At 40.9% G+C, this 25,037-nt stretch overlaps 1 protein-coding gene across 2 annotated transcripts in view; it reads right to left on the minus strand.

Annotated features, from left to right (window-relative positions):
- The window catches only part of Crebbp (CREB binding protein), a 127,294-nt gene that overhangs the window by 67,267 nt on the left and 34,990 nt on the right, over nucleotides 1-25,037 (minus strand). For both annotated transcript variants that reach the window (XM_074059246.1, XM_020156526.2), the window contains exon 3: nucleotides 3,867-4,043. In XM_074059246.1, the coding sequence (XP_073915347.1) occupies nucleotides 3,867-4,043 (177 nt within the window). The remainder of the gene's footprint in view (nucleotides 1-3,866; nucleotides 4,044-25,037) is intronic.

Raw genomic sequence — 25,037 nt, forward strand, 5'->3', positions numbered from 1 at the left:
CAATGAGATACATCTGAAATTTTACGAAAATGTGTATTTCTTCTTGAATATATCCTCAAGAAGGATTCCATTTCCATGAGAGGTTCTAGAATTTTTGGAGTTCGGAACAGTATATCCTAGGGTAATGGTGGCAGGAATGTTTAGGGGTGCCTATACAGGTGGTGGGTGATACCATGAAGGTCACACTTATCCACCAGAGTAAGATGGTCCTTCCCAGGCTGACTTGCACATTCTCATGCTCTTCTACTGTTCTCTTAGTCTCAGCAGCCACCAATGCCTCTGATCCAATGGTTCCCTCTTCATTGTATATAGTGACTTATTCCCCTGCTGTCCCCTGCGCCTGTTTCTCCTCTTCCTCCCTAGCCAGGTTGTCTCTGATACTCTCCCTAGGCCATATCCCACAGTTGTCACTGCATCATTTCTCATGTGTAAGCTGCTGACTCCCAAATGGCCAGCAGCTACCCTACTCATACCCTACCTGCTTGCCTTCCATCCCTTCTTGGGCGTACACAGCATCACCAAAAGTACTTGTCCAGAATGCACCCACTCAAGCCCCTTCCCTTTTGTCCCTGAGCCCAAGTCTGCTTCTTCTCCAGCTCACCCCCTCACCCTATGCTACCCAAATGGCAAACCTAAAGGTTTGTGATGAACCATATCCAAGTCACTAGCTCCTTCACACTCCTGCAGTGCATGTTTTTTCCTCACTCCTCTCTCCACACAGCAGCCAGAACAAGCTCGGAATGATGTAAAGACTACAGCTCATTTCCCTGCAAGCCATTAGCCCTCCTTCCAGCCAAGATCTGCACCACCCCCCAAACCCCCCAGCTGGCTCCTGCTTGGCTCTCAGCTTTGCTCCTATGCTCTCTCCTATGTCAAGTGTCATCTTTCCAAATCACTGGCCTCTTGCCAGTTCCTATGACCAATGCTTGCTTAGTGCCCTGGGGTCTCTGTGGCATCATCTCCAAATCTTCTTTCCTCAGTTCAGCCTTCTCTGGTGGCTCCACACCTCAGAAGATCTCTGTGTCATTCTTAACCACCACATGCTACACAGACTCCACGACCCCAACTTCATGAAAGTGGGGCAAGCTCCCTATCACTCACACCTGTATTTTAGGCCCTACTCCAGTACCTGGGTCCACAGACGGGCCCAATGAATGTGACAAATGAATGAATTAAACAAAAAAACTGCATCTTTTCCCTTTCTCAACACCACCCAGCAATGTTGGAATGCTACAGAAACCAGAAGGAAAGAAAATCAAGAGCTCCTTGGTCCATGACCCACAGTTTCAATCATTCCATGAAGAACTCAACTGGGTACGAGGTAACACAGCATCAGAGACCTGACCTGAACTCTTTGGTATCAAATTCAGTTGGCTTCCAAAGATTACCCTGAAAGCGTAACAAAAAATGCATTTAAATTCAAGACATCATATTTTTCATTTTTCCCACAAAACAGACCTAGATTTTCTGTAACTGCTTTTCCTCGCCCATGAAAATCTGCAGATTTCAAGAGACCAGTGATAATGGAGAAAAGTCAGGGAAGACCACAAAAACACAATCAAGGAATTATACACAAGCTGTGTAAGCACAGGCTAGGGAAGCATTCTCAGCAGAGTCAAGGCTACTAAAGCGTGACACTGGGACATAATCAAAAAGAGGTTTGCAGACAGGAAGCTACAAACCAACCTCTCTTAAGAGTCTCAATTTCTTCATCTGTAAAATGGGGCCTGTCATGATGTATGGATACACTTAGAAAGATGGCTGGCAAACTAAGTGACCTCCCTGTCAGCCCCACCCCCAGTGGACCACTGAAATCTGTGCTGTCTCACAGAAAAAATAGTGTAAGCAAAGGACCCAGTTTTCCCTCCAGTCATCTGTGGATCTCCCCCTAAGGTTCACACAGGCCTCTTGGGAAAGGTAATCTCCCCCAATAAGCAGTGAGTTCCTTTGGACAAAACATGCTTCCTCCAGTTTACCATGATCCTAAACTAGGGTGTGTGGGGGATACTGTTTGATTCCTGTGAGATTCCGGAAGACAGACAAGAGGATGAGACACTATTGCTACTGCTTTCCCTAACTGTTCTCCAGGGCAGGGGTTCACAATAGGGATGGCTGTTCTCCAAAAGATTTATGTCAATATCTGGACACATTTCTGATTGTCACAACCAGGATGGTGGAGAAAGTCCCTCATCTGATGGGCAGTGGCCAGGGATGCTACTAAACATCTCTAAGGGCCAAGTGACCCTGGAGTAGAGAACCGTCAGCTGCCAAGGCCAAGAGGAGCCCTGTTCAGATGTAGGCTACAGTCTTGATGTGGGAAAAGCCTCTGTCCAGTTTTGACCAGCATACAGGTCTCTGGAGCAGCACGCAAGGCCAGCAGAGGGACCTGGAGCACAGGGATTCTCTCATTCCAGCATGGGTAATGGAACAAGGATAAGGATGTGGGGCCAGAAAGGAATTTAAAAGAGAAAAGGGATTCCCTTAGTATAAAATACAGAACATCTTGGAAAAAGCAAATGCTGTCACTTTGAAGCCTAAACTCTTAGTTACTGAGCAGGCACAGGTGGTGATGGCCAGCTCCATAGTCCACACTACTGTACTTTCAGTGAGGACTGGAAAAGCAATAGAGACCAGCTCCATGCAGAACAGTACCACTCCCAGGACCTAGCTGTTGGGGGGTCAGACAATCCTGGCAATCGAAAGCTATAGGAAAGAGGGAAGCTGACCAGGGGAACTACGAGGGTTGTAACAGTAAAATCTTCAGTGGTTTTGAAAACAGGTTTTGTTACTCTTTTCAAAAAAAGAAAAAAAAGAAGGAAGAATCTAACAATGATAACCCCTTATCAGGACACCTCATTATTCCCACCTTCTTATTCCATTCTAACTAAGAGAAACAGACAATTTTCTCTGCTTCCCAACAGCCTCAGTACTTTAGTATTGTAAATGATGTTAAACTCTTAGTTTTGACAAAAGTATGAAGGTCAGAGAAGACATGGTCAGGGGAAGCAGGATGACGAACACAGAATTATCTGTTACTATACTTTGTATTAATAATTCAAAATGGGAAAATTTTAGAACACCAAAAGAAAAGGAAATTCTTATAATTCTCTCTGAGAGTTCCCAAATCGGTACTGCAGAATGATATGGCTGGCAAGCTTGCAAGGTGCAGGTGTTGCAGCTGCACAAGGGGGAGAAAGCTGGCTTTAGGATTTACCTAACCACCACGTGCACACCACGCACTCAGCAGCTGAGGTGAGCACAGTGAGGTGAGCAGTGCTCTCAATTAACAAGGAGACCATTTTGTTGTGCAAAAGGAGATTATTTCCACTGATATCTTAGCTTGTTAGGGTAGAGATTCCATAGGCAAGTCTTATTTTATGGATAAGAACCATCAGAGAGAATGAAGACATGTGAAATCATCTATCAAGTCAGTATAATACCTGTCTCATCAACACAACACAGTCCTTGGAAGATAAATGTCTTTTGTTTGACAACAACACAAATCAATGGGCATCTACTGACACCTTCAACCCACTAACAAACAGCAAGGGTAAGAAAAACCAGTCTTGCTGATTCTCACAATTCTGGAGAGAAAGATGAAATAATTCATATACATGAATTCTCTCCATCAACAAAGAGTGCGAAGAGCAGCTAACTCAGTCTTATCTAACCCTCCTGCCCTCCTGTAGCCAGCTCATCACAGAAAATATAAAGCTCATTTAGAGAGCTTCTTATAAGAAATATGGGTTACCTTTCTACCACCCAGTGATATACTTTATTACAGATTTTCACTGCAAGCACAGTAAAATCCATATGTCAAAGCACCCACCAAGACTCACGGCAGTTATGAGTCAAGGGCAACTTACCATATTTGGCACGTTGGTAACTGAAGTATTCTTGATGTCTGTAGGGAAGGTGGGCAAACTATTGACCATGCTCTGTTTGCTGGATAACTGGGGGTTTACTCCAGTGGCTCCCATTTGCTGCCCTCCAGTTTGACTAAAGGGTTGTCCAAATGGACTCGTATTACCAGTCATTCCCATCTGAAATAAAAACAGGCAAGATGAGCTGTCACAATATGATCATACATAAAAGGAAGGGTCTCTAAAATGTTCACTTGATCCACTAATGCAAAATAGTTATTTTCTGTGAAACTCTCATTTCAATTATAAATTAAAGGCTCATCATCAGAGTCCACAGGATTGTGAAACAGCAAGTTGTTCAAAACGCTAATGCTACAGGAAGAAGGCTAATGAAACTGTTCCAAACAGCAACATCTATGCCACCGTGAACTTACCACCACCTAGGAAGAGGCAGTGCTTTTTTCCCCTCCCCACTCAGCTATACTCCCAGCTGAACTAAAGGGCTTCTTTAGTTTAATACATAGTTACTCCATTAGTACTTCATTTCTTTCAGGTTCCCCATCAGATTTGAACTAAGTTTCCATTAGTTCAAAGTGCATAGTAAAAATATTGGCAATGATAAAGGAAATGCAAATAAAAACTGCACTGAACCCAGGAGTGGTGGCTCATAACTAAATCCTAGTTAGAGGCAGAGATCAGAAGCTTGGCAGCTCAAGGCCAGCCCAGGCAAAAAGTTCAAAAGACCCCCATTCTCAACCAATGGCTGGGTGCATTGGTGTGTGCCTGTCATCCCAGCTATAGGAGAAAGCACAAACAGGAAGATTGCAGTCTAGGATGGCCTGCTTATAAAGCAAGACCCTAACTCAAAAATAACCAATGCAAATAGGGCTGGTGGACTGGCTCTACAGTGGTCAAGCACAAGGCCCTGAGTTCAAACCTCTCCATGCTTAAAAAAGAAAAACCACTATAGTGAGATTCCATCTCACCCTAGTCAGAATGGCAATCATCAAAAAAACAAACAAGACAAATGTTGGTGAGGATGAGGAATGGGGGTCAGGGACCCACATACACTACTGGTGGGAATGTAATTAGTAGAATCACTATGGAAATCAGTACAGAGGTTCCTCAAAACACTAAAAAAATGGACCTACCATATGATTCTGGGCATACATCTGAAAGAAATGTATACCAGCATACAATAAAGATACCTGCACATGTATATTTCTAGCAGCACTATTCACAACAGCCAAACTATGGAATCAGCCGAGGTGTCTATCAACTGATGAATGGATAAAAAAGATATGGTAGATATATACTATGGAATACTTTCCAGTCATAAAGAATGAAATTATGTCATGCAGGAAAATAGATGGAACTGGGAAGCATCATGTTATGCAAAAGAAGCAAAACTAAGAAAGACAAATATGACACGTTCCTTCTCATATGCAGAACCTAGACCTAAAAAAATGAAGGGGCATGACACAACTACTTGGGAGTGGGAATCAGACGGTTGAAGATGGTGAAAGGAAAGGTGAAGGGAGGTGAATATGATCAAAGTACTTCATATTCATATGTGTGAAAATAGAAAAACGAAACCCCATTTATAACTGTTTTAAAAGGGAAGGAGGGAGGGGAACAAGGAAGAGTAATAGAGGAGTGAATCTGACCAAAGTACATTGCATGCATGTATGGAACTATCACAATGAAACTCCTTTGTACAATATACATTAATAAAACAAAAAAAGGAAAAATACTGGCAATGAAAGGACATAATATCTGGGATTTACTTTAAAATGATCCAGTGAGGCAGGCAGTAATGGCAATGGGGTAAAAATGAAGGGGGGGCTGTCGGCATGCTGGTGACTGCCAACCACACAACAGTAAGTAATCAGGGGCTATATCATCCTCTTTAAAATTGTGTATTTTGGAAATCTCCCCTAACAAAGCCTTAATTAAAGTGAAATAAAATCAAATACATGGTAGATAAAAACAAGACTGGGAAGAAGGAACTCTCAGCTTTGCCTCCATGGGCCAGCCAGGCCCCCTCAGCACCAACCTCTTCAGGTATATGTGAGAATGGCCAACATTTACCACCCCCCCAACGGAGAAACAAAGATTAATCACCAAGAAACTACAGAGCTGCCTGCCTCTGTTTCTCCCCTACAACGTTAGAATACTCTACCTACTACCTAGTGCTGCATTTCTGGCATCTTTTTTCTGGTTGACGTTTAGACTGAGAAGAAAAGCCCTGGACAGGGAAGACCTCCAGGGGTGAGAGTATTACCACTCTAGAAATCACCACTGGGCTTGCTTGGGCTCTAGCTCAGTGGTAGAGTGCTTGCCTAACATGCACAGTGCCCTGGGTTCAATCCCTAGCATCACACACACATACACAAAGTTCTACATAAGAAATCACTCCCTCAAGCTAGCCACACCAGTGTGCCCACTCTGGATAGCTTAGATTCTTTATGTGAACTTTGATCTCCCTACCTGAAAAATGAACAGCTTCAACAAAACAGATCACATGATTTCTTTCAGCTCTAAAAGTCTAGGCTGAAAATAAATCAATGGGCACAACAACTAACTAAAGTGATTCTTTTCTGCTGAAATGCCATAAAAACACAAAACCAAAGTAGTGTGTATTCTCACACACAGGTCATTTCCTTCCACATGCAGTGCTCACAACTAATGTGTCCCTGAAACAGAAACAACTAATGTTTCTTCTGAAAGTAAGTCCATTCTAGCCATCAGTTTGCCCTCTGTGTTCTATGTAAGAAAACTGAAACACAAATCTTTAACCAAACACACAAGTGAGGCTCAATCCTGAGTTCACGAGAGTTAACCAAGGCAAGATGGTATCTGAGTGAATATAAAGGGCATTCCTGACTCTCAACAAGGTTACTTCAATTGTTATTTAAAAAAACCCTCAGAAGAACTGAAGCAGGAATATGTATTTTCAGAAAGTACTATACAAAATTAATTCCATGTAGCAATTACCGCTACCAGAATTTGTTTTATCATATTTAATCAAACTAGTGGAACACTGTTCTTAAAGGTTCAGAATCTGAAAAACAAAAACCCATACAGTTATAATTTCCAATTCCTGTACTTCACAATGAACAAAGTATGTCAGAACACATGCATTCACTGACCCTCCATCAGTCTGTCCTTACTGTCCACCAGTATTTACCAGGGTCTGTTGAGCCAAGCCTAGGTTTGAGAATGTGTAAATGAATTTTCCTACCAGTCAAGGATGTTGGCTGGAAGCATCTAATTAATTAGGATACAACTAGCATCAAGAAACCAAAGTGGGTGGCAGCTGGGTGTATGGGGAAGGGCTAAGTAACTACCCTTCTACTCACACCAAATGCCCCTTCTGTGGAGAGAGGGAAACACATCAAAGGCCAGCAAAGCTTCACAAAGGGACCTATGGTTCTCAACATGCACCTGACCTGTTTCCAAAAATCTATTTCTAAAACTTTGCAATTATTTTTGGCTATCTTTCTCTCTGTCTCTCTCAACAGGGTCTCCCATGTAGTTCAGATTGGCCTGGAACTCATGATCCTTTTTTCTCACTCTCCTAAGTGCTGAGATTTACAGACATGCACTACCCACACCGGGTTTTCTTCAGGAAATTTCTTTGCATTTTTTTCTCTATGGCCACCGATAAGATGGGAACATTTCAAAACAGCTTCAATTCTCAAAAGAACCATGGTAAAGTCTAAGGTCATGGACAGCATGCAAGGAGTGCCAGCTCACAGGGGTCTATACCTTTTGAAGAATGTGGGTGTGGGGGGGGGGATCCCATCCTGAGCCTATGACAGAAATAAACAAACCCAGACTAGGCAGGCAGGCATTCTACCACTTGAGCCATGCCTCCAGCCTTCAGAATCTACACTTCTGAATTTCTAATTCTGTATCTATTCTCCATTGATCAAGTTGATCATCTGTGGTCCCTAAGTCTAGGCTAACACACTTTTTAACACCAATGCTCAAAATGGAATACTGAAATCAAGATGTCTAATTTCAATTAATAAAAACCTTAGTTCTTTTAATTTCCCAACAGTCACTTGATAATAATCCAGTGAACTTGGCTTTACTTTCAACTGATGTTTATCAGGATTTGTTCGAAGGCTGCTAGAGATTGAACCTCCAAGTAATCTTTTCAGTGAAATTCAAAAAGCAGAACAGAGCAGAAGTAAGAATTGGTCAGTGATGGTGAAATTTACTTATGAACAAGTTAAAAATCTATGGAATGTTGATATTTTGCCTCATTCACTAATAGCTATATATTAAAATGTGCTTTTACTTTGTCCTTCCAAACAGTGCCCTTTTAAGCATTTAATTCAACTTCAACCTCAGAAAATAAGAAAGTCTGCTATATTAAGAATCAAAACAGAGGCAAGTTCTCTGAAAATGAAATCTTTTAAGTAATGCTTACAGCTCTATCAAGTTTTCCCATTGTAATAAAGTGCATCAATCAATCATTCAAGAACAAGCTTATCTGCTATGTCTCTCTTCACTAGAATAAAATGTCAACTATAGTCCCTGTGAGTAAGGAAGGAATGCACTAGATAAGAAGAGAGAAATATAGTGCCTACCCACCTCCAAATATGGGAGCTCAGTATTTGCCATAGAAGGACCTCATCTAATGAGGACCTGTAGACCTCTGAGTGAGGCCCATGCTAGCCTCTCTCACTGACTCAAGGGCACCTGCAGTAAATTCTGGCAGCCACGCACAGCCATGAGCCAAAGGCTGCTCAGGTCCTGAGCTGTCTGACAAATAAGTGACAGTCACCAAAACAGTAGAGGGAAGGGTGGAGTATGCTTCTCCTGCTCTAATAGACATGGTTACAGACAAATGACGGAAAGTACCAAGCACTGCACAACTCCATAGTATTATATGTCACAATAATATTTATATCATGCATCCCGAATTCGTCTTGAGCACAAAACCAGGATAAAAGATCTTGCCTCCCTTGAAGGTTCATCTTCTCTGTATCCCCAGCAGACAGTAAGGGCTTAGTATCTGAGGAAGGAACCAAATAATATCACCCTAAGCAGCCCTGAGAAAGGAGACCATCAAAGAATGCTGGGAAGAAGTCACTGAAGCCAGGGCACAATGGCACAAAGGGCCATCATGGTCTAAAGGGCACTGGGAGAAACAGCAGTCCCCTTTCTATCTTCTAAACTTCCAAGTATCTGAGTTATTAGATCAAGTCGACAAGCAGTTCATATGTCCATGCTGAGAAGTTGAGCATAACAAGAATATACCCTTGGAGTTGGTTTTATAGGATGACAGTTTTGCAGCAGACAGGAGTGCAATCTGGCCACAAAACGAAACCTCTGTGCCTTTGACTTTGGTGCAAGGCTCCACCCATGTACTAATCCAGAGCCTCCCACCTGGTCTCCAAAGTACTGATCTATTAACCTCAATGGGTCTCTCTGACTGCAAACACCTGTTTACATCAGCGTGTGGAACAAGTTTCCTACTTGTAATGATGCTATCAAAATATTAAGAAAATAAGCTCTTGGCTCCCAAAGAACAGAAAGATTCTCCCTCTCCACTGAATCAACCAAGAGAACATCCTTACTGCTCACCTTCCCTGCCTAACTAACTCACCTTATCAAGTATAATCATTTGTCAAAATAGTGAACAGAAATCCAAGAACTAGAGGGTTTAAGGAGGAATGCCACTGATATTGAAAAGGAGCAACACCGAGGATACATGCAGATCACCACAATAAAGGTTTCTCCCCAGACAGGCTTTCTAGTAGTAGCAAGCTGTATATTCTTGCTGCTCTGTAGGATGGGGTCACAAGCAGACACTTTCTTCACAGTGAGGCCACACTGGTGGTAGCTTCTCTCCCACTACAGCAGCCCCATATTCCACTGGGATTAGACAGCCAGCAAGGACTGCCTGGTAGTCAGTGGAGACAGGAGAGAGGAGTTTGGGTATTGACACCTGTGCAAAATTTTGTGTGATGTGCAATTTTTGAGGGAAAAGGTGCATTTTCAGATTCTTCTTAAAAAGAACAACAGCTGCCCTTGGGGAAAGAAACTCCCCAAGTCCCCATAATGCTCAAGACCGAGCTTGTCCATGACCTCATACCAACCCCATGCCACATGCAGAAGCCTTAGTACAAAGACAGTCTCCTTCCAAAGAGCCACACCAAAAATGAACTCCCTTGATTATCAATTCCAGACAACCACTTAAACATACAATCATGGGACGGGTCTGACCACAGCTTAACACCTGAGGACAGTCCACAGCTAAACATCCAATGAGACATGCTGTGAGACCACCAGGAAGAAACGGGAGCAAGTGGACACATGCTGCCACTCAGGTCTCACCTGGACTCGGCAGGACCTCAGGAAATGCTTCCAGTGGCAACAAGCACTGAATGTGATGTGGTTTTGATAAGATCACTGATAACATTGTCTTTTCAAAAACTGACCTCTTCAGTTTTCCTCACATCTTGACATACACTTAAAACCACACTATATAGCAGACTGCACAGAGGAAGTGGGTTTGGAAAATACACAGAAAAGAAACAAAATAAGACCTTCAGTAACAAACTTAGTACTTATCTTAATACTCGTAAAATCAGAGTACTAATGAAAGCCTATCATTTCACAGAGGAAGAAAGCATTGCCCAGCATGCTCAGGAACATACCAGATCAGTTAAAGAACTCACTCCAGGGCCAGGTGTGGTGGTACATGCCTTTAATCCTAGCCACTTGGAGGCACAGATCTGGAGAATAACTATTGGAGGCCAGTGCAGGCAAAAGTTAGCAAGACCCCATCTCAACCAATAAGCCAGATGGTTTATTGGATTATGGTGGTTGTATGGATCTGTAATACCAGCTATGCAGGAAGCATAGGGAGAATGATCATGGTCCAAGGCTGGCCTGGGGCAAAAACTTCAGACCTATCTGAAAATTAAACCAATAAGCTCAAGTGGTAGAACACCTGCCTAGCAAGTGAGAGGTCCTGAATTTAAAACCCCAGTACAGAAGGAGAGAAGAGAAGAGAAAAGAAGAGTAGAGTAGAGAAGAGAAAAGGGGAGGGAGGAAAAAGAAAAAAATTAAAAATGAAAGAAGAACTCTGAAGCACTCTACACCAGAGCTGAGACCTTGCCCTGTACCATGAGGCTGTCACCTCCCTGGCTGAGCAGAACCCTGCTCACTAAGTACACCAGAATGAGTAGCACTGGACAGGAACACAGACTCTGTCTGCTAAGACTAGGCAAACCATGGCCAGTCCAATCCCTGATTTAAAAAATAAAACAAACCAAAACTATTCCTGTTGGAACACAGCCAGAAGCAACATTTCATTCAGGGAGGCAGACACTCTTTGGGTTAAGTGTGTGAATTCTAGAGATGTATTAACTGGTCTTAATGGTGGCTCTACCACTTGCTAGAGCCTGACCGTGGACAATTAAACCTCTCTGTGCCTTGGTCTTCTCATCTGTAAAATGGAGATAACAGTACCTAACAGTACCTCCCCGAGGGCTATGTGAGGGTATAAAACTCTGAAGAGGAGCTGACACTCTGAGGCTTTGGAAGGGGGATCACTTTACGCTAGATAAGGTTTCCTTCCTAAGTGTGCCTAGGGCAATAATGAAACAAATGAACAGTGCTTCAGGAAAGTATGTTGATAGTGACTGACACACAGGACAGCAGCAAGGACAGCTGGAATCACTGGCATTTGATTATGAGACATGTTAGAGAAACATGAAAAAACAATTTTAGGGGTTTACTATTGTAGAAATTCTCTGAGTAACAATTATTTTCAAACTGTACTTTAGTAAATCACAAACAATTCCATTTTTTTACCCTAGTTTATTTTCAGCTTTAAAAAAGGTAAGCTCAGAACATTTCAAATTTACAATGTATCATAAGCAGCCAGGCATGGTGGCACCCAGCTATGATCCCAGGCACTGGAGGGGGTGAACTTGAAGCAGGAGGATTGCAAGTTTGAGGCTAGCCTGGTATACATAAAAATAAAATAACAACAACAAAAATGCTGGGTGTGGTGGTACAAATCTGTAATCCCAGCTTCTTGCCAGCCAGGGAAAAGGTAGGAAGATTATTTCAAAAACAAAAGATTGTAGCTCAACCTTTTCTTGTTTTTTTTTTGGTGGTACTGGGGATTGAACTCAGGGCCTTGACCTTGCTAGGTAGGCGCTCTACCACTTGAGCCACACCCCCAGCCCCCAAAAAGGATCTTAATATGATTAAGGTACCCTAACATGCCTGGGTTGAAATGTAAACAAAAACTTAGAGGAAGTGAACAAGAATAAACACCCTCATGCAAAAAGAGAGCAATACACCTCCCACTCATAAGCTGGCAATGCCATAGTCACCACTCCACTTGACATGTCTTCAGCCTGGCCTGACATGTTTGTGAAACTAGAGTTTTCAGCATCTTTCTCCATACACTGGAATATACTGAAAACCACAAATTCCTATTAGTTGTTTAAAAACAGCACAATTAAGTAGGTAAAGACCAAAATTTTGTAAATAGAATCCAGAAAAACTCACTCTTTCCAATGGCATAAAGAATGGGAACTAACCCAGACTATGGCCAGATCATTTGCGAAGCCAAAAGCATTTTCTCTTGGCACCCTACCATGATTGGAGAAAGGCCAAGGAAAGCAGTTTTCATGGAAAGGCTCAGCTGTATTCAGTTGTCTGCTATCACCCGCTTGCTGCTGGAATTCTTCCAGCACTTCAACTTGGCGAACAGAGAGCAAGGGAGATAAGCCACAGACACCAATGCCACAGACGGTACTCACTGGCCAGAGCACACGTGTGCAGTACTAGGCAGCAGACCACCTGCCCTGGACTCAGCCCAACAGCCCCACCTCAGAAGCACTTGAGAAAGCAGTGCCAGGTACAGTATCCCTACCTGGAAAGGGAGTTAGAAGCACTTAGCAACTTGAGTCAAGTTTCACTTGGATGATATGTCTTCAAGAAGCTGTGATGAGACTGTGACTTAGAGCAGTGTAAACTCCCCCCTGGGGCTCTAGAACCTTTTGGCAATGAAGCCAGTACCTTAATACGTGTGGCACACCTCAGCATGTCATGGCCTTTGGAGACAACAGCTCTCCAGTGTGCAATCTATATTCATTCACAGCCCTGGGCCCAGGGCTGTAGGAAGGCTATTTTCTAATCTTGCTTCTGAGCAGCCATGTGACAGCAACAAACCTCTTGCCCCTCTGGGCCTTATTCCCTGAACATATAAAATAGGAGCATCTAGAGGACCCCGAGTAAACTTTAAAGTCCCCTCTAGGGTGGGGACATAGCTCAGTGGTAGAAAGCTTGCCTAGCATGCTCAAGGCCCTGGGTTTGATCCCCAGCACCACAAAATATATATAAACAATTACACATGTATTTAAGTTTATATCAATATGTTTATATATATAAACTTATATGTAAATGTTTATACACATAAACTTATTTTTAAAAAGTTCCTTCTCAAAGTCAAATGACTTTTTTGGTTTCAGTCAGTGCTTGATTCACATGAGATCTACACTCATGGGAAACACAGGTATTTCCAGTGAATCAGGGTGCTGAGTCTGCCTGGCCCCAAAGGACATCACCTCAATGGTGGATGTTCCCTGTGAGGCCCTAGTGGGGATGGCTAGCAACCTTTCCAGAAGAATGGGCACTCCCTGCTGTCCACACAGCACAGGGAGCAGGCATCCACAGCTCTATACCCGCCATGCCCTTGCCCAGACTACTTTGCAGAAAGCATAGGTGATCCAAGGCAAATAATCTAAAAATATGGGCAACAAAATTTAAGCAGATTACTCCCCCTAATTCCTTCAAATCCAAGTACCTTTTTAGGCAGAAGAATAGTCTTTTCAGGACTGGGCATTCCTTTCCAGTTTGGCCCACAGTGGCAATGGAGAAGGGCGAATTGAATTTATACTGCAGCCCAGCTACAGCACAAAGGAACAGAGATGAGGGTTTGTCATAAGTCACTAGATGAACTACACATGTACCCAAAACCCTCTGCAAAAAGTACCTTCTTCCAGATTTGCAATCTACTCACCAAGGAACATGACAGAGACACACAGAAGAGGCCACAAAGAAACGAGGTAACGAGTACAGGCATACAAGAATTCAGAACAAGCAGTAGTAAAATGGGTAGAATCTGAAAGAAGGCTTGAAGAGAAAAGGAGAAAGCAAGCTGACACCTTACAGACCTGTGTGCCTCCACTACACTGGGGCAGGAAAAAAGAACAAGTTCTTGAAAGAAGGCTTGAAGAGAAAAGGAGAAAGCAAGCTGATACCTTACAGACCTGTGTGCCTCCACTACACTGGGGCAGGAAAGAAGAACAAGTTCTTGAAACACAGGCTGCCAGCTTTACCATGGGGCAGGAAGAAAAGTATGTAGACATGAGCCCCAGGAGGAGGGCGTGGGGGAGAGTCAATTTTGGTTCTATGCTCGTCCTCCTGGTGAGCCTCCTGTGCTTGGAGCAAGAAGAAGGCTGTAGCAGGTAAAAAGAGACCCAGCATGTTAACTGCTAGCACCTGAAGTATAAAGCACAAAGATAATTGTCATTTTGAAACATACGCAGTTCTATGGCTTACCAAACACTGAATACCAAAAAAGTCCTATGAAAAATATAGTCGACACAGGGAAAAAAAAAAGTTCTTAAATCAAGTCCTCCTGACTGGTGATGCCTGTGAGGAGACTCCCAGAAGCCCAGATATGCCTTAGTGCCTGGTAGAGGAGAAAAAAACAGCCTAAGGGAATAATGGAACTAGTGAGGGGGCTCTATTACTATAAAATGTCACTTAGATTACTGGCAGGGGAAAAGCTTAAGTTAAAAAAAAAAAAAGTGTGAAGACACAAAACATATAATCCCCATAGAACAGGCACACATGTATACACACAGAGCAACATCAAAATATTTAATAGTAATTACTCTGGAGGATTTTTCTTTTGTATACCTTCTATATTAAATACCTATGTAAAAAGCATTATTTTATCATAAGGAAGAAATTTTTTTTTAAAGTCATTCTCTACTTGAATATTCTGATTGTCCATAGTGACAAAATGACCCACTGTTTGGCTACACAGCCACACTTAAAATACTAAGTTGTCATCAGACACTAAATACAACTAGGTAGACCAAACCAATTATGACTGTCAGAGGTTACACCTCAGTGGTAATGTAAATCAAATTCACCCTCATTATAACATAGTCATAAATTTTCACACTTTGCTCTAATGTATTAAAATATGGCCAAAAAAGGTATGAGTAGATGAAGCTCAACCACTATCAGACATCCACCACTAACCTTTGCAAAGAAGGCTAGGAGCTGAGAAGACAGAAACAAGCACAATCAAGACAAAAAAACTGTATGCTGCTCTAATACCTTATGTTTACTACTTTAGCCAATGAACAGTTGGCTCGTGGTACAACAAAGGCACAATCATCCCTACTATCTAAACTGTTAATTCAAATTCAGGCAGCCAGAGATGTCGCTTCATCAGAAATCTATTTAGTACCTGAACTTTGCAAAGCAATAACCAAAAGACTGCATTAGGGATATCTGAATGTGTTCAGTTTCCAAGCTCAGGTCGAAAGATGCAGTTATAATTGTAAGAAACAGACCCTTCCATTAAGGAGATCACTCAGTAGCTATCACATCAGCCACCTGCCTCTAGCCTCAGCACTGTCTTTGGGACAGTGGAAGCTGAAAAGGCCGGGGCAATACATACACTCAGATCAACCAGGAAAGTGGTATCTATTAAGCAATTTCCAGGAGAGAGGTACAAGATAGTTCAGGTGGGCAACATGCGAATTGCCCAAGCTCAAGTAAGAGACATGAGATACAAGAAAATCAGATGTGTGCTGTCAACAGATTGCACCATGCTGACTGTGGAATGAATCTTACAATGGAGGGAAGACTCCCAACCCAGGAGGCCTGGTTCAAGAGGCCACACTTGAAAGGCAGCTACTAACAACAGTAATGTTCAACTGACACTGTGGCTGCTGTGCATCGTCGGCATGAAGAAGAAAATGGAAAGACACCTCCCACATTCTTGCAGCTTCAAAGTCTAGCTGTACTTCAAAAACCTAAATGTCCACAAGAATATCACAAGATAGCACCCATCTGCTTCAGGGGTCTTTTTGAATTTTATTTAAAAAATACTGCAAAAAAAAAAAATTTTATCTTTAAAATTTTTTTTTGGCAGCACTGGGTTTGAACTGAGGGCCACACATTTGCTAGGCAGGTACTCTACCCCTTGAGCCACCCCACCAGCCCTTTTTTTGTGATGAATTTTTTCAAGATAGGGTCTCTTGAACTATCTGCTTGTGCTGGCTTCAAATTTGGAGCCTTCCGAGTAGCTAGGATTACAGGTGCCCATCCTATCTCGAAAAAAACCCATCACAAAAAAATTGGGCTGGTGGAGTGGCTCAAGGTGAAGGCCCTGAGTTCAAGCCTGGTACCGACAAAAAAAAAAAAGCATTACTGGGGTTTGAACTCAAGCCTTTATGCTTACTACGCAGGAACTCTTTACCACTTGAGCCACAACCTCCAGTCCTTTCTGCTTTTAGTTATTTTTCAAACAGGGTCTCACTTTTATGCCTGGGTGGGCCTGGACCACAATCCTCCTATTTATGTTTCCTGTGTAGCTGGGATGACAGGTATGCACCACCATGCCCCACTTCTTATTGATTAAGATGAGGTCTTGCTAATTGCCCAGGCTGACCTTTAACTGCAATCCTCTCAACCTCCACCTCCCACATAGCTAGGATTACAGTCATGTGCCATAGCTGGCTTTTAGGTCTCGATTAAAATGGACAGTGAGACTGGAAGCAGCATAAGTAAGCTGGTTATTGATGCTTATGACTAGTCCTAAAAGGTAAGCAATGCCTCAGAAAAGCATCATTTGCAACACTGACAAACAGGACAAAAGCTGCTAAGATATCTCTAGTGAAATCCTGAGGAATCAATTCAAGAATTAGAGCCTCCCACTTCCTGGCTGGTTCCTCCTCTGCTCACTTTGGCTCAAGGAGCCCACACCAGCAGTGGCAACAGCAGCACACAATTGGAAGCAAAGTCACTCCCTGACAACTTAAGAGTACAGCTGCCAAGCAGGCAGCGTCTCCTGTTCTGTGATGACCCTCCAAGCAGAGGGCTTTAGAGAGGTAACCTCCCAATTTGTCCTTATCTCTATGCTTAACACCTCACCTCCCTGTGTCTAATCAGGATGCCTGCTCATGCCTGAGATTATACAGCTCTGTTCACCATTTACACAGGGCACTCTGACTTCCTGTTTCCGACTTCAAAGGGATAGCATGTAGGAAAATGCTCTAAAAAAACCACAAAACACTGTGCAATCTTGAGGTGGCTTTAAGATGTCGTTAAGATCTCTTTCCAGAAATAGACCATGAAAAATCTCTAACACTGGGCAGGACTAAGACATGAAGTAGGCTTTCTACAGTATGAAAACTGACAGGCATCCTAACTGCAACAATTACAAAGGTAGTAATTACAAGACAGTATTTGAAGTCCACACCTCCCAGTATCACTTATCTCTTGCCTTGTTCTGCAAAGGATTTAAGATGGCTTGTTTGCCAGTTCATTCTTTATGATATGGGAGAAAAACACAAAATGATTAAGGGAGGAAAAGCATATTCATCCTGAAGGGTGCACTGCACAGTGACTCCTTCCAAAGAGGACAGTAAGGAGGGAGGAAAAGAGTAACATGATAGGGGAGAAATGTGACATGTAAGACCTCAGCCAAGTGATCAAGAGCAACACCAACAACAGTGATGGGTCACGTTGACAGTACACCCTTGATGGTATGTGATGAAATGGCACTTGAACTCTATGATCATCCAAATACCCAGAATTCCAGTCTGAATATGAGAAAAACATCAAAAAATCCCCAAAGAGGGGCATCCTACAATATACCTAAGCACTTCTCCCCAAAACTGTCAAGATCGTCAAAAGCCAAAGAAAGTCTAAGAAAATATCACAGCCAAAAAGACCCTAAGGTAATGTAACAATTACATGTGGTATGGCATATTAGATGGGCTCCTAAAACAGAAAGAGGACATGCGGGAAAAATCAAGGAAATCTGATTGAAGTATGGACATTAGTTAATCATCCTGTGTCAACACTGGTTCAATAACTGTGACAATGTACCACAGTAATATAAGATGTTAACAGAAAGCTGGACGGTGTGGGGTAGAGAAGGATATAGGGCCTTCTGCACCATCTTTCAACTTTCCCATAAATCTAAAACAGTTCTTAAAAAAAAGTCTACTTTAAAAATGAAAAATAAGGCAGGAGTGGTGGTACACATCTGTAATTCCAGCTACTCAGGAAACTAGGTACAAGCAGGAGGATCACAAGTTCTAAGTCAGCTGGGAAAAGTTAGTGAGACTCCATCTCAAAAACAAAAAGGCTGAAAACATAGCTCAAGTAGTAAGAGTACTTGCCTAGCATGTGCGAGTTCAATTATGGGCAGGGTGGGGAGAGAAAAATAAACTGATGAAATGATAAATATCAACAGGTGACTACTGGAGACACAGGCATTGGTTATTCTTTCTTTTGGGTTTTGAAAAAAAAAATTAAAAACCCAGAAAGTTATAAACCAAACCTTTCTTTGTTACCATTATGTAAGTAGTTAAGACCACTTTTTAAGAGTCATATGTAAGAGAAATAATTATGGTGGCCTTCTGAACATTAGGCAAGTACACATTATTTCTACCCAGAAAAGTCCATTTCCTTATGGGTTTTGCAAAACCTGCTTGAGTGAATGAACACTTCAACTGGAAAGCCACAGCTTACTCAGATCATAGGCAAAGCACAATGGACAGAGGTGTGTATTTCTAGGAAGGTGCAAGTAGTAAATCTTTCACGCAACAAATAATACTCGCAGCTATCTGTTCTGTAAATTTTGTGTATGAGGGAAACCTACTCCATACACAGAATACAAGGCATAATATAGTTCCTTGCTGTATTACAGACAAAATGGAAAAATATGGACTATGAAGTCAGTCATGGGTGGGATTTAAGTAAAAGTCAGCCACTTTCTAACATATATAATCTTGAATAATCTCCTGTACAGGCAGAAAGGTAGCTCCAAAAATTTTATTCCTTGTGTAAATAGATCTGGTACCTACACCTACCTCACAGAACTATTAAATATTAGATGACATAAGACCTCATTTGCAAAGCACCCAGCACAGTGCCTGGTATAATGGGCATGTCCTTTCTTACTGTTGTTCTTACTATAATTCACGAAGAGTAAATATAGTAATTGTTATTCCTGTTCATGGGATCATGCTGAAATTTTATGCTATAGGCATGTGTATTTTTAAATGCCAAAAATATTACACAGTAATCAACATAAAAAACTCTGAAGTGTAATAATTTGATGACAGATGGACAGCAAATTACTGTCTACAGTTAAGTGTAACTCTTTCCAAAACAGCTAAAATATTTTGGAAAAGGCAGTCCTTGAAGTTTTGCTTTGGACCCATTTACATTAAGAAAAGTACAGCATTTCTCAGATTGCTACACTGAACTTTTTCTGTGGACAATTCAGGAAACAATGCAGATAACTTGCAAAGTGCAAAGTATACAATCACCATGGGGCAATCATACCATAATGGTACCATTATGTATGTTCACACCATCAAAACAGAGCATATCTCCCAGTGAAACCAAATCACCAGCACCCCCCTAGAGCTTAATCAAGCTAAGTCTACTCAAGTAGCTGACACTACTTGGGAGTTGTGAACTGAACAGACTGCGGAGGTGGCACAGTGCTGGAGACAGAAGTTCTATTCAGAGTTTCAAGACCTTGCTGACCATCTCAGGCCTTAAAACCTCCAAAAAACTATGTCCAAGGAGGAGGGCTCCTCGAGACCTACCTTAAGATAGTTTAAAAGAAGCCTTGAAAGGATCAAACAGATGGGGACTGCCTACCAGAACACAACTCACACTCTCCAACAAGACAACAAACCATATTCAACAACGTCATCCACAATGTCCACGCAGAGTCAAAAATTACAGGACATGCATACAAGCAGGAAGATATGACTCATACTCAGAATTTTTTGCATTTAAGCAACAAAAAAACTGCAAATAAAACAGACATAGAGATGACAGAGATATTGGAATTAGCCTTCAAAAGAAGGGCAGGAAAGGAGAAAAAAGGAGCAAAACACCAAAGGGACAAGTACAAAACAAATAGAACAATGAAACCTAAATCCTGTTATTATCAGCATTAAATAAAAATATATACTCCAATTAAGAAACTAAGTCAGAATAAATTTAAAACAGTATCTATCTATGTGCCGTTAACAATTTGTCTTTAAATATAGAGACATTAAAATGGTGAAAACAGATATACTTTTGCAGGAACTAACAAGAAAGTAGGAATGGATATATTAATATGAAAAAAGTATACTACAAGTCAGAATATTAAAAAGAGAAAAACAAGGAACCATAAAAACTCAAAATATAAATTCAACTAATAAATGGGCTATCCTAATGTATGAAACAAGTAGTTAGACTTCATTATAAATGAAAGAAAAAATGGACAAATCTCCAATTATATTGCATTATTTTAATACCTCTCCCAATAACAAGTAAAATAGCCCCCCCAACCCCGGAAAAAAAATCAGTATGATTTGAATACAAGAAACCAACTTACTCTAATGGACATTTGCAAAACACCACAGGTGACAACTGTAGGTTGCAAAGTCTTTTCAAGCACATAGAGAGCATTCATCAAGATAACCCATGTACTAGGCCATGAAACCAGTCTCAATAAATTTCAAAGGATAAAATTCATACAAGGCATATTCTCTGGATGGATTGGAATTAGAAATAAGTAACAAAAGAACACCTGCAAGGGCTGGAGGTACACCTCAATCAGTAGAGCACCAGCCTAGCAAGTGTGAGGCCTGGAGTTCAAACCTCAGTACTGCCAAAATTAACATCCGCAAATTCCTAAATATTTGAAAATTAAGTTAGTTTAATATAGTGCAGGTGGCCAAAGAAGAAATCACAATTGAAAGGTAAAAATACTTTGAACTAAATGATGATAAATCGCCGGGTGTTCATGGCTCACACCTATAATCCTAGCTACTCAGGAAGTGGAGATCAGGAGGATCAAGGTTTAAGGCCAGCTCAGACAAAAACCAAGACCCTATCTAAAAAATACCAAACACACACATGCACACGTGGGCTAGTGGTATGGCTCAAGTGGTAAAGCACCTGCCTAAGCAAGTATGAGGACAAGTTCAAACCCCAGTACAGACAGAAAGAAGAAGGAGGAAGAGGAGGGGAGGAGGAGGAGGAGGAGTAGGAGGAGGGGGAGGTGGGGGAGGTAGGGGAGGGGAGGGGAGGGGAGAGATGGTGGGGCTTAAGATGCCAGTGTATTCTTTTTTCCTTATGGTTCTGAGGTTTGAATCAAGACTTCCTGCTTACTAGGCAGGCTCTCTACTTGAAACATGTTCCCAGCTTTATTCCGCTTTAGTTATTTTTCAGGTAGGGTCTTGCATTTTTGCCCAAGCCAGGCCTCAGACCATAATCCTCCTGCCTACTACCTCTCATGTAGCTGGAACCACAGACACACTCAACCATGGCTTGTTTGCTGAGATGAGCTCTTGTAACTTTTGACTAGGCTGGCCTGGAACCACAATCTTCATTTTCTGCCTCCTGAGCAGCTGAGATTATAGACATTAGTCACCATACACAATCTGAAGCTAGTGTATTTTTAATACTCAAACCAAATAAGAATGATAAAAGAAAATTACACTCATATCCTCAAGAATACAGAGGCATAAAACATGAACAATATTTTAGTAAATCAGATCCAGTAAGATATAAAAAGAATACAATCAAGTGGGGTTATCCCAGGAAGGCAAGGTAGGGTTTTTTTTTTACCCACCAATATACTAACAAGGAGGAACGCAAGGTTTACTAGACATTCAGATGGATGTAATGTACCACATTAACATAAAGAAATAAAGAAGAAAGCAAACTTTAACATAAAGAAATAAGGGAGTCAGGCACAGTGACTCCTGCCTGCAATCCCAGCTACTCAGTAGATGGATAGGAGATCAGTAGGATCACAGTTCAAGGCCAGTCAATGCAAAAAGTTAGTGAATCCCCATCTCAATCAATGAACTGGGTGTACACATCTGCAGTCCCAGCTACAGGGGAAGCCATAGATAGAAGGATCTTAGTTTCACGCTAACTCTGAGTAAAAATGCAAGACCTTATCTGAAAAATAGCTAAAGGAAAAAGGGCTGGGGGCATGGCTCAAATTGTAGAGTACCTGCAAACCTCAGTACAGAGGGTGGGTAGAGAAGAAAAGGAAACATCTGTTGTCATCTAATGAAGGAAAAATGTGACAAAGTTCAGTAATCACTTATGATCAAAAGACCCAATAAACTAGAAACAGAAGGGATTTGCTCAATATTGAAAGACTGAATGCTTTCTTTCTGAAATCAAGAATAAGACAAATGCATGCTCTCTCACTACTTTTATTAAACAATATACTGGAGGTCCTAAGCAGAGCAATAAAGCCAGAAAATTAAGTAAAATGTATACAGATGAGCAGAACTAATAAGAGAACTTGGCAAGGTCACAGGATACATCAATACAGAAAAATCAATTACATTTCTTCGTACTTGCAACAAACAAACCAAATAATGACACCAAATCTGAAAATTAAGCAGAAATAGAAATAAACTAACAACCTGATTTTAGTACTTATTGTAAAACTAAAGTAAATCAATGAAATAAGTAATAAGCTGGACTTCATTAAAATAAAAATCTCTGCCCCTTGAAAGAAAATGTCAAGAAAATGAGAAAACGTTAGCAAGACTTACCTGATAAAGATTTGTTATCCAAAATATACAAAGATCTCTTAAAACTCAGTAAGAAAGCAAGCTGTATGATTAAAAATGGGCTAAGTACCTTAATAGACATATCAAAAAGAAGTACAGAAGGCAAATAAGCATATGAAAAGTTGTTCCACATCACTGGGGAACTGAAAATTAAAACAAGACACCATCACACGTGATTGGAATAGCTAAAATCCAGAAAACTGACACCATCAAATGTTGGTGAGAATGTGGAGCAACAGGAAGTCTTATTTATTATGGTGGCAATATAAAATGGTACAGCCCCTTTGGAAGACAGTTTGGCAGTTTCATACTGCCAAAAAAAAAAACCAAAACAAACTGTGCTCAGTGGTATTTATCTAAAAGAAATGAAAACTTGGAGGCATGACTCAAGTGGTAGAGCACCTGCCTAGCAAGTGCAAGGCCCCAAGTTCAAACCATAGTACCACAAAAACAAAACAAAACAAAAAACCCAAGCAGTAGTGTGCCTGCTTTGCAACTGAGTTAAAAAGTTCAAACCCCAGTCTCACTCCCAGCTCTGCCCCCCAAAACAAAATCTAAGGGAAAAAAAAAAAATGAAAATTTGTGTCCACACACCAGTAGGTAAATGGATTAATGCCATGAAAAGGCATAGAGAAACCTTAAAATGTTATTATAAGTACAAGAAATCAATCAGAAAAAGCTACATACTATATGATTCCAGTATACTAGGATATTTTAGGGCAGTAAAACTAATCGGCATGACTCTATAATGATGGATTCATGACATGATACATTTGTCCAAACACAATGGATGTACAATACCAAAAGTGAACCCCCGATGAAAACTACACACTTTGAGTGATTATATATCAATGTAGGCTAATAGATTGTAACAAACCTCCCCTTTGGCAGAGGTATTGATAATGGGGAGCATGTGTATTAGGGTAGGAGGCATAAATGAAATCTCTGAACCTCCCTCTTAATTTTACTGTGAAGATAAAATGGCTGTAAAAAATGAAATCGTTAAAAGTTTCTTTCAAAAGACATACAAAAGAAATAGATAACTAGACAAATGGGATAGACTAGAACAGAGACTGGCAGATTTTTTTTTTCTGTAAAGGGTCAATTAGTAAATTTCAGTCTTTGTAGGCAACCTATGGTTTTCATCTCAGACTTTTTTTTTTTTTAAATAGCCATAGGACAGACAATAGGTTAGTTTCCTGACCCCTGAGATAGTCCAGAAACAGATCCTCCTTATCCAGTTAATTCCATCCTCAGTTATTTATCCAAGGAAAATGAAAGCCTGTATGTCCACACAAAAGCTTATATAAAAATTTTCACAAAAGTTTTTTTCATAGTAGCTCAGAATGGAAACCACCGAAATGTCTACCAATAGGAGAATGGATAAGTTAACTGTGGTATTATATTCCTACAACAGAATGAGCAACAGCAATTCAAAAAAAAAATAACTGATTCATGCACCAATATGGATGAATTTCAAAAAAAACATGTAGTGAGTAAAAGAAGCCCTGCAAGTAAACAAACAAATGAACCATAATGTATGATTCCATTTATATGAAGTTTGGATCAGGCAAAACCAATCCACAGTGAAAGACATCAGCAGTAATTGTTGGATGGGGTTAGGAGGACAAGAAAATGGAGAAATGTAAATGAGAAATGTACTGAATCTTGTCAGGGGTGTGGGATACATGGGTATATAAGTTTCGACAAATGCAAGATCTATTCATTTCATTCATATACATTACACTTCCAAAAACTATTAAAAGTAAAATAACAAACAAGTGTGAGGCCAAGTTCAATCCCCAGTACCACAAAAAAGAAATAAAGAAAAAATTAACATTGGTATGTCTTAAATTCCAGATCTTCAGAATTAATTTTTAGTTGATAAAATAACAAAGATGACTAACTTTTCTTACAAGTATCAGTCTTCAAGGTAACCACCTGGGAGAATTATCAAGTAAGTCTTCATTGTTGCTATTATGGGAAACATCCATTGAAGTTGGTTACAGAGAATAATCAGTTACAAATTTAACTGGAAAAAAGAAATAATGACTCCAATTTTGACTCTAAAAAGATACATAAATCATAGATAAAAGACTGGTAGGGAAAAATATCAAATAGTTAACAGCAACAAGTGAGTGATGAGATTATAGGCAACATTTTCTTTTCCAGATGGCCCTATGCATCTAGATAATAGCTAGCAACTACTTCTGTGATTAGGAAAACATTCTCTAAAAACATTACAAATTAGTCTTTTTTTTTTTTT

Source organism: Castor canadensis, chromosome 17, assembly GCF_047511655.1.
Source record: "Castor canadensis chromosome 17, mCasCan1.hap1v2, whole genome shotgun sequence".
In the NCBI taxonomy this organism is placed as follows: Eukaryota; Metazoa; Chordata; class Mammalia; order Rodentia; family Castoridae; genus Castor; species Castor canadensis.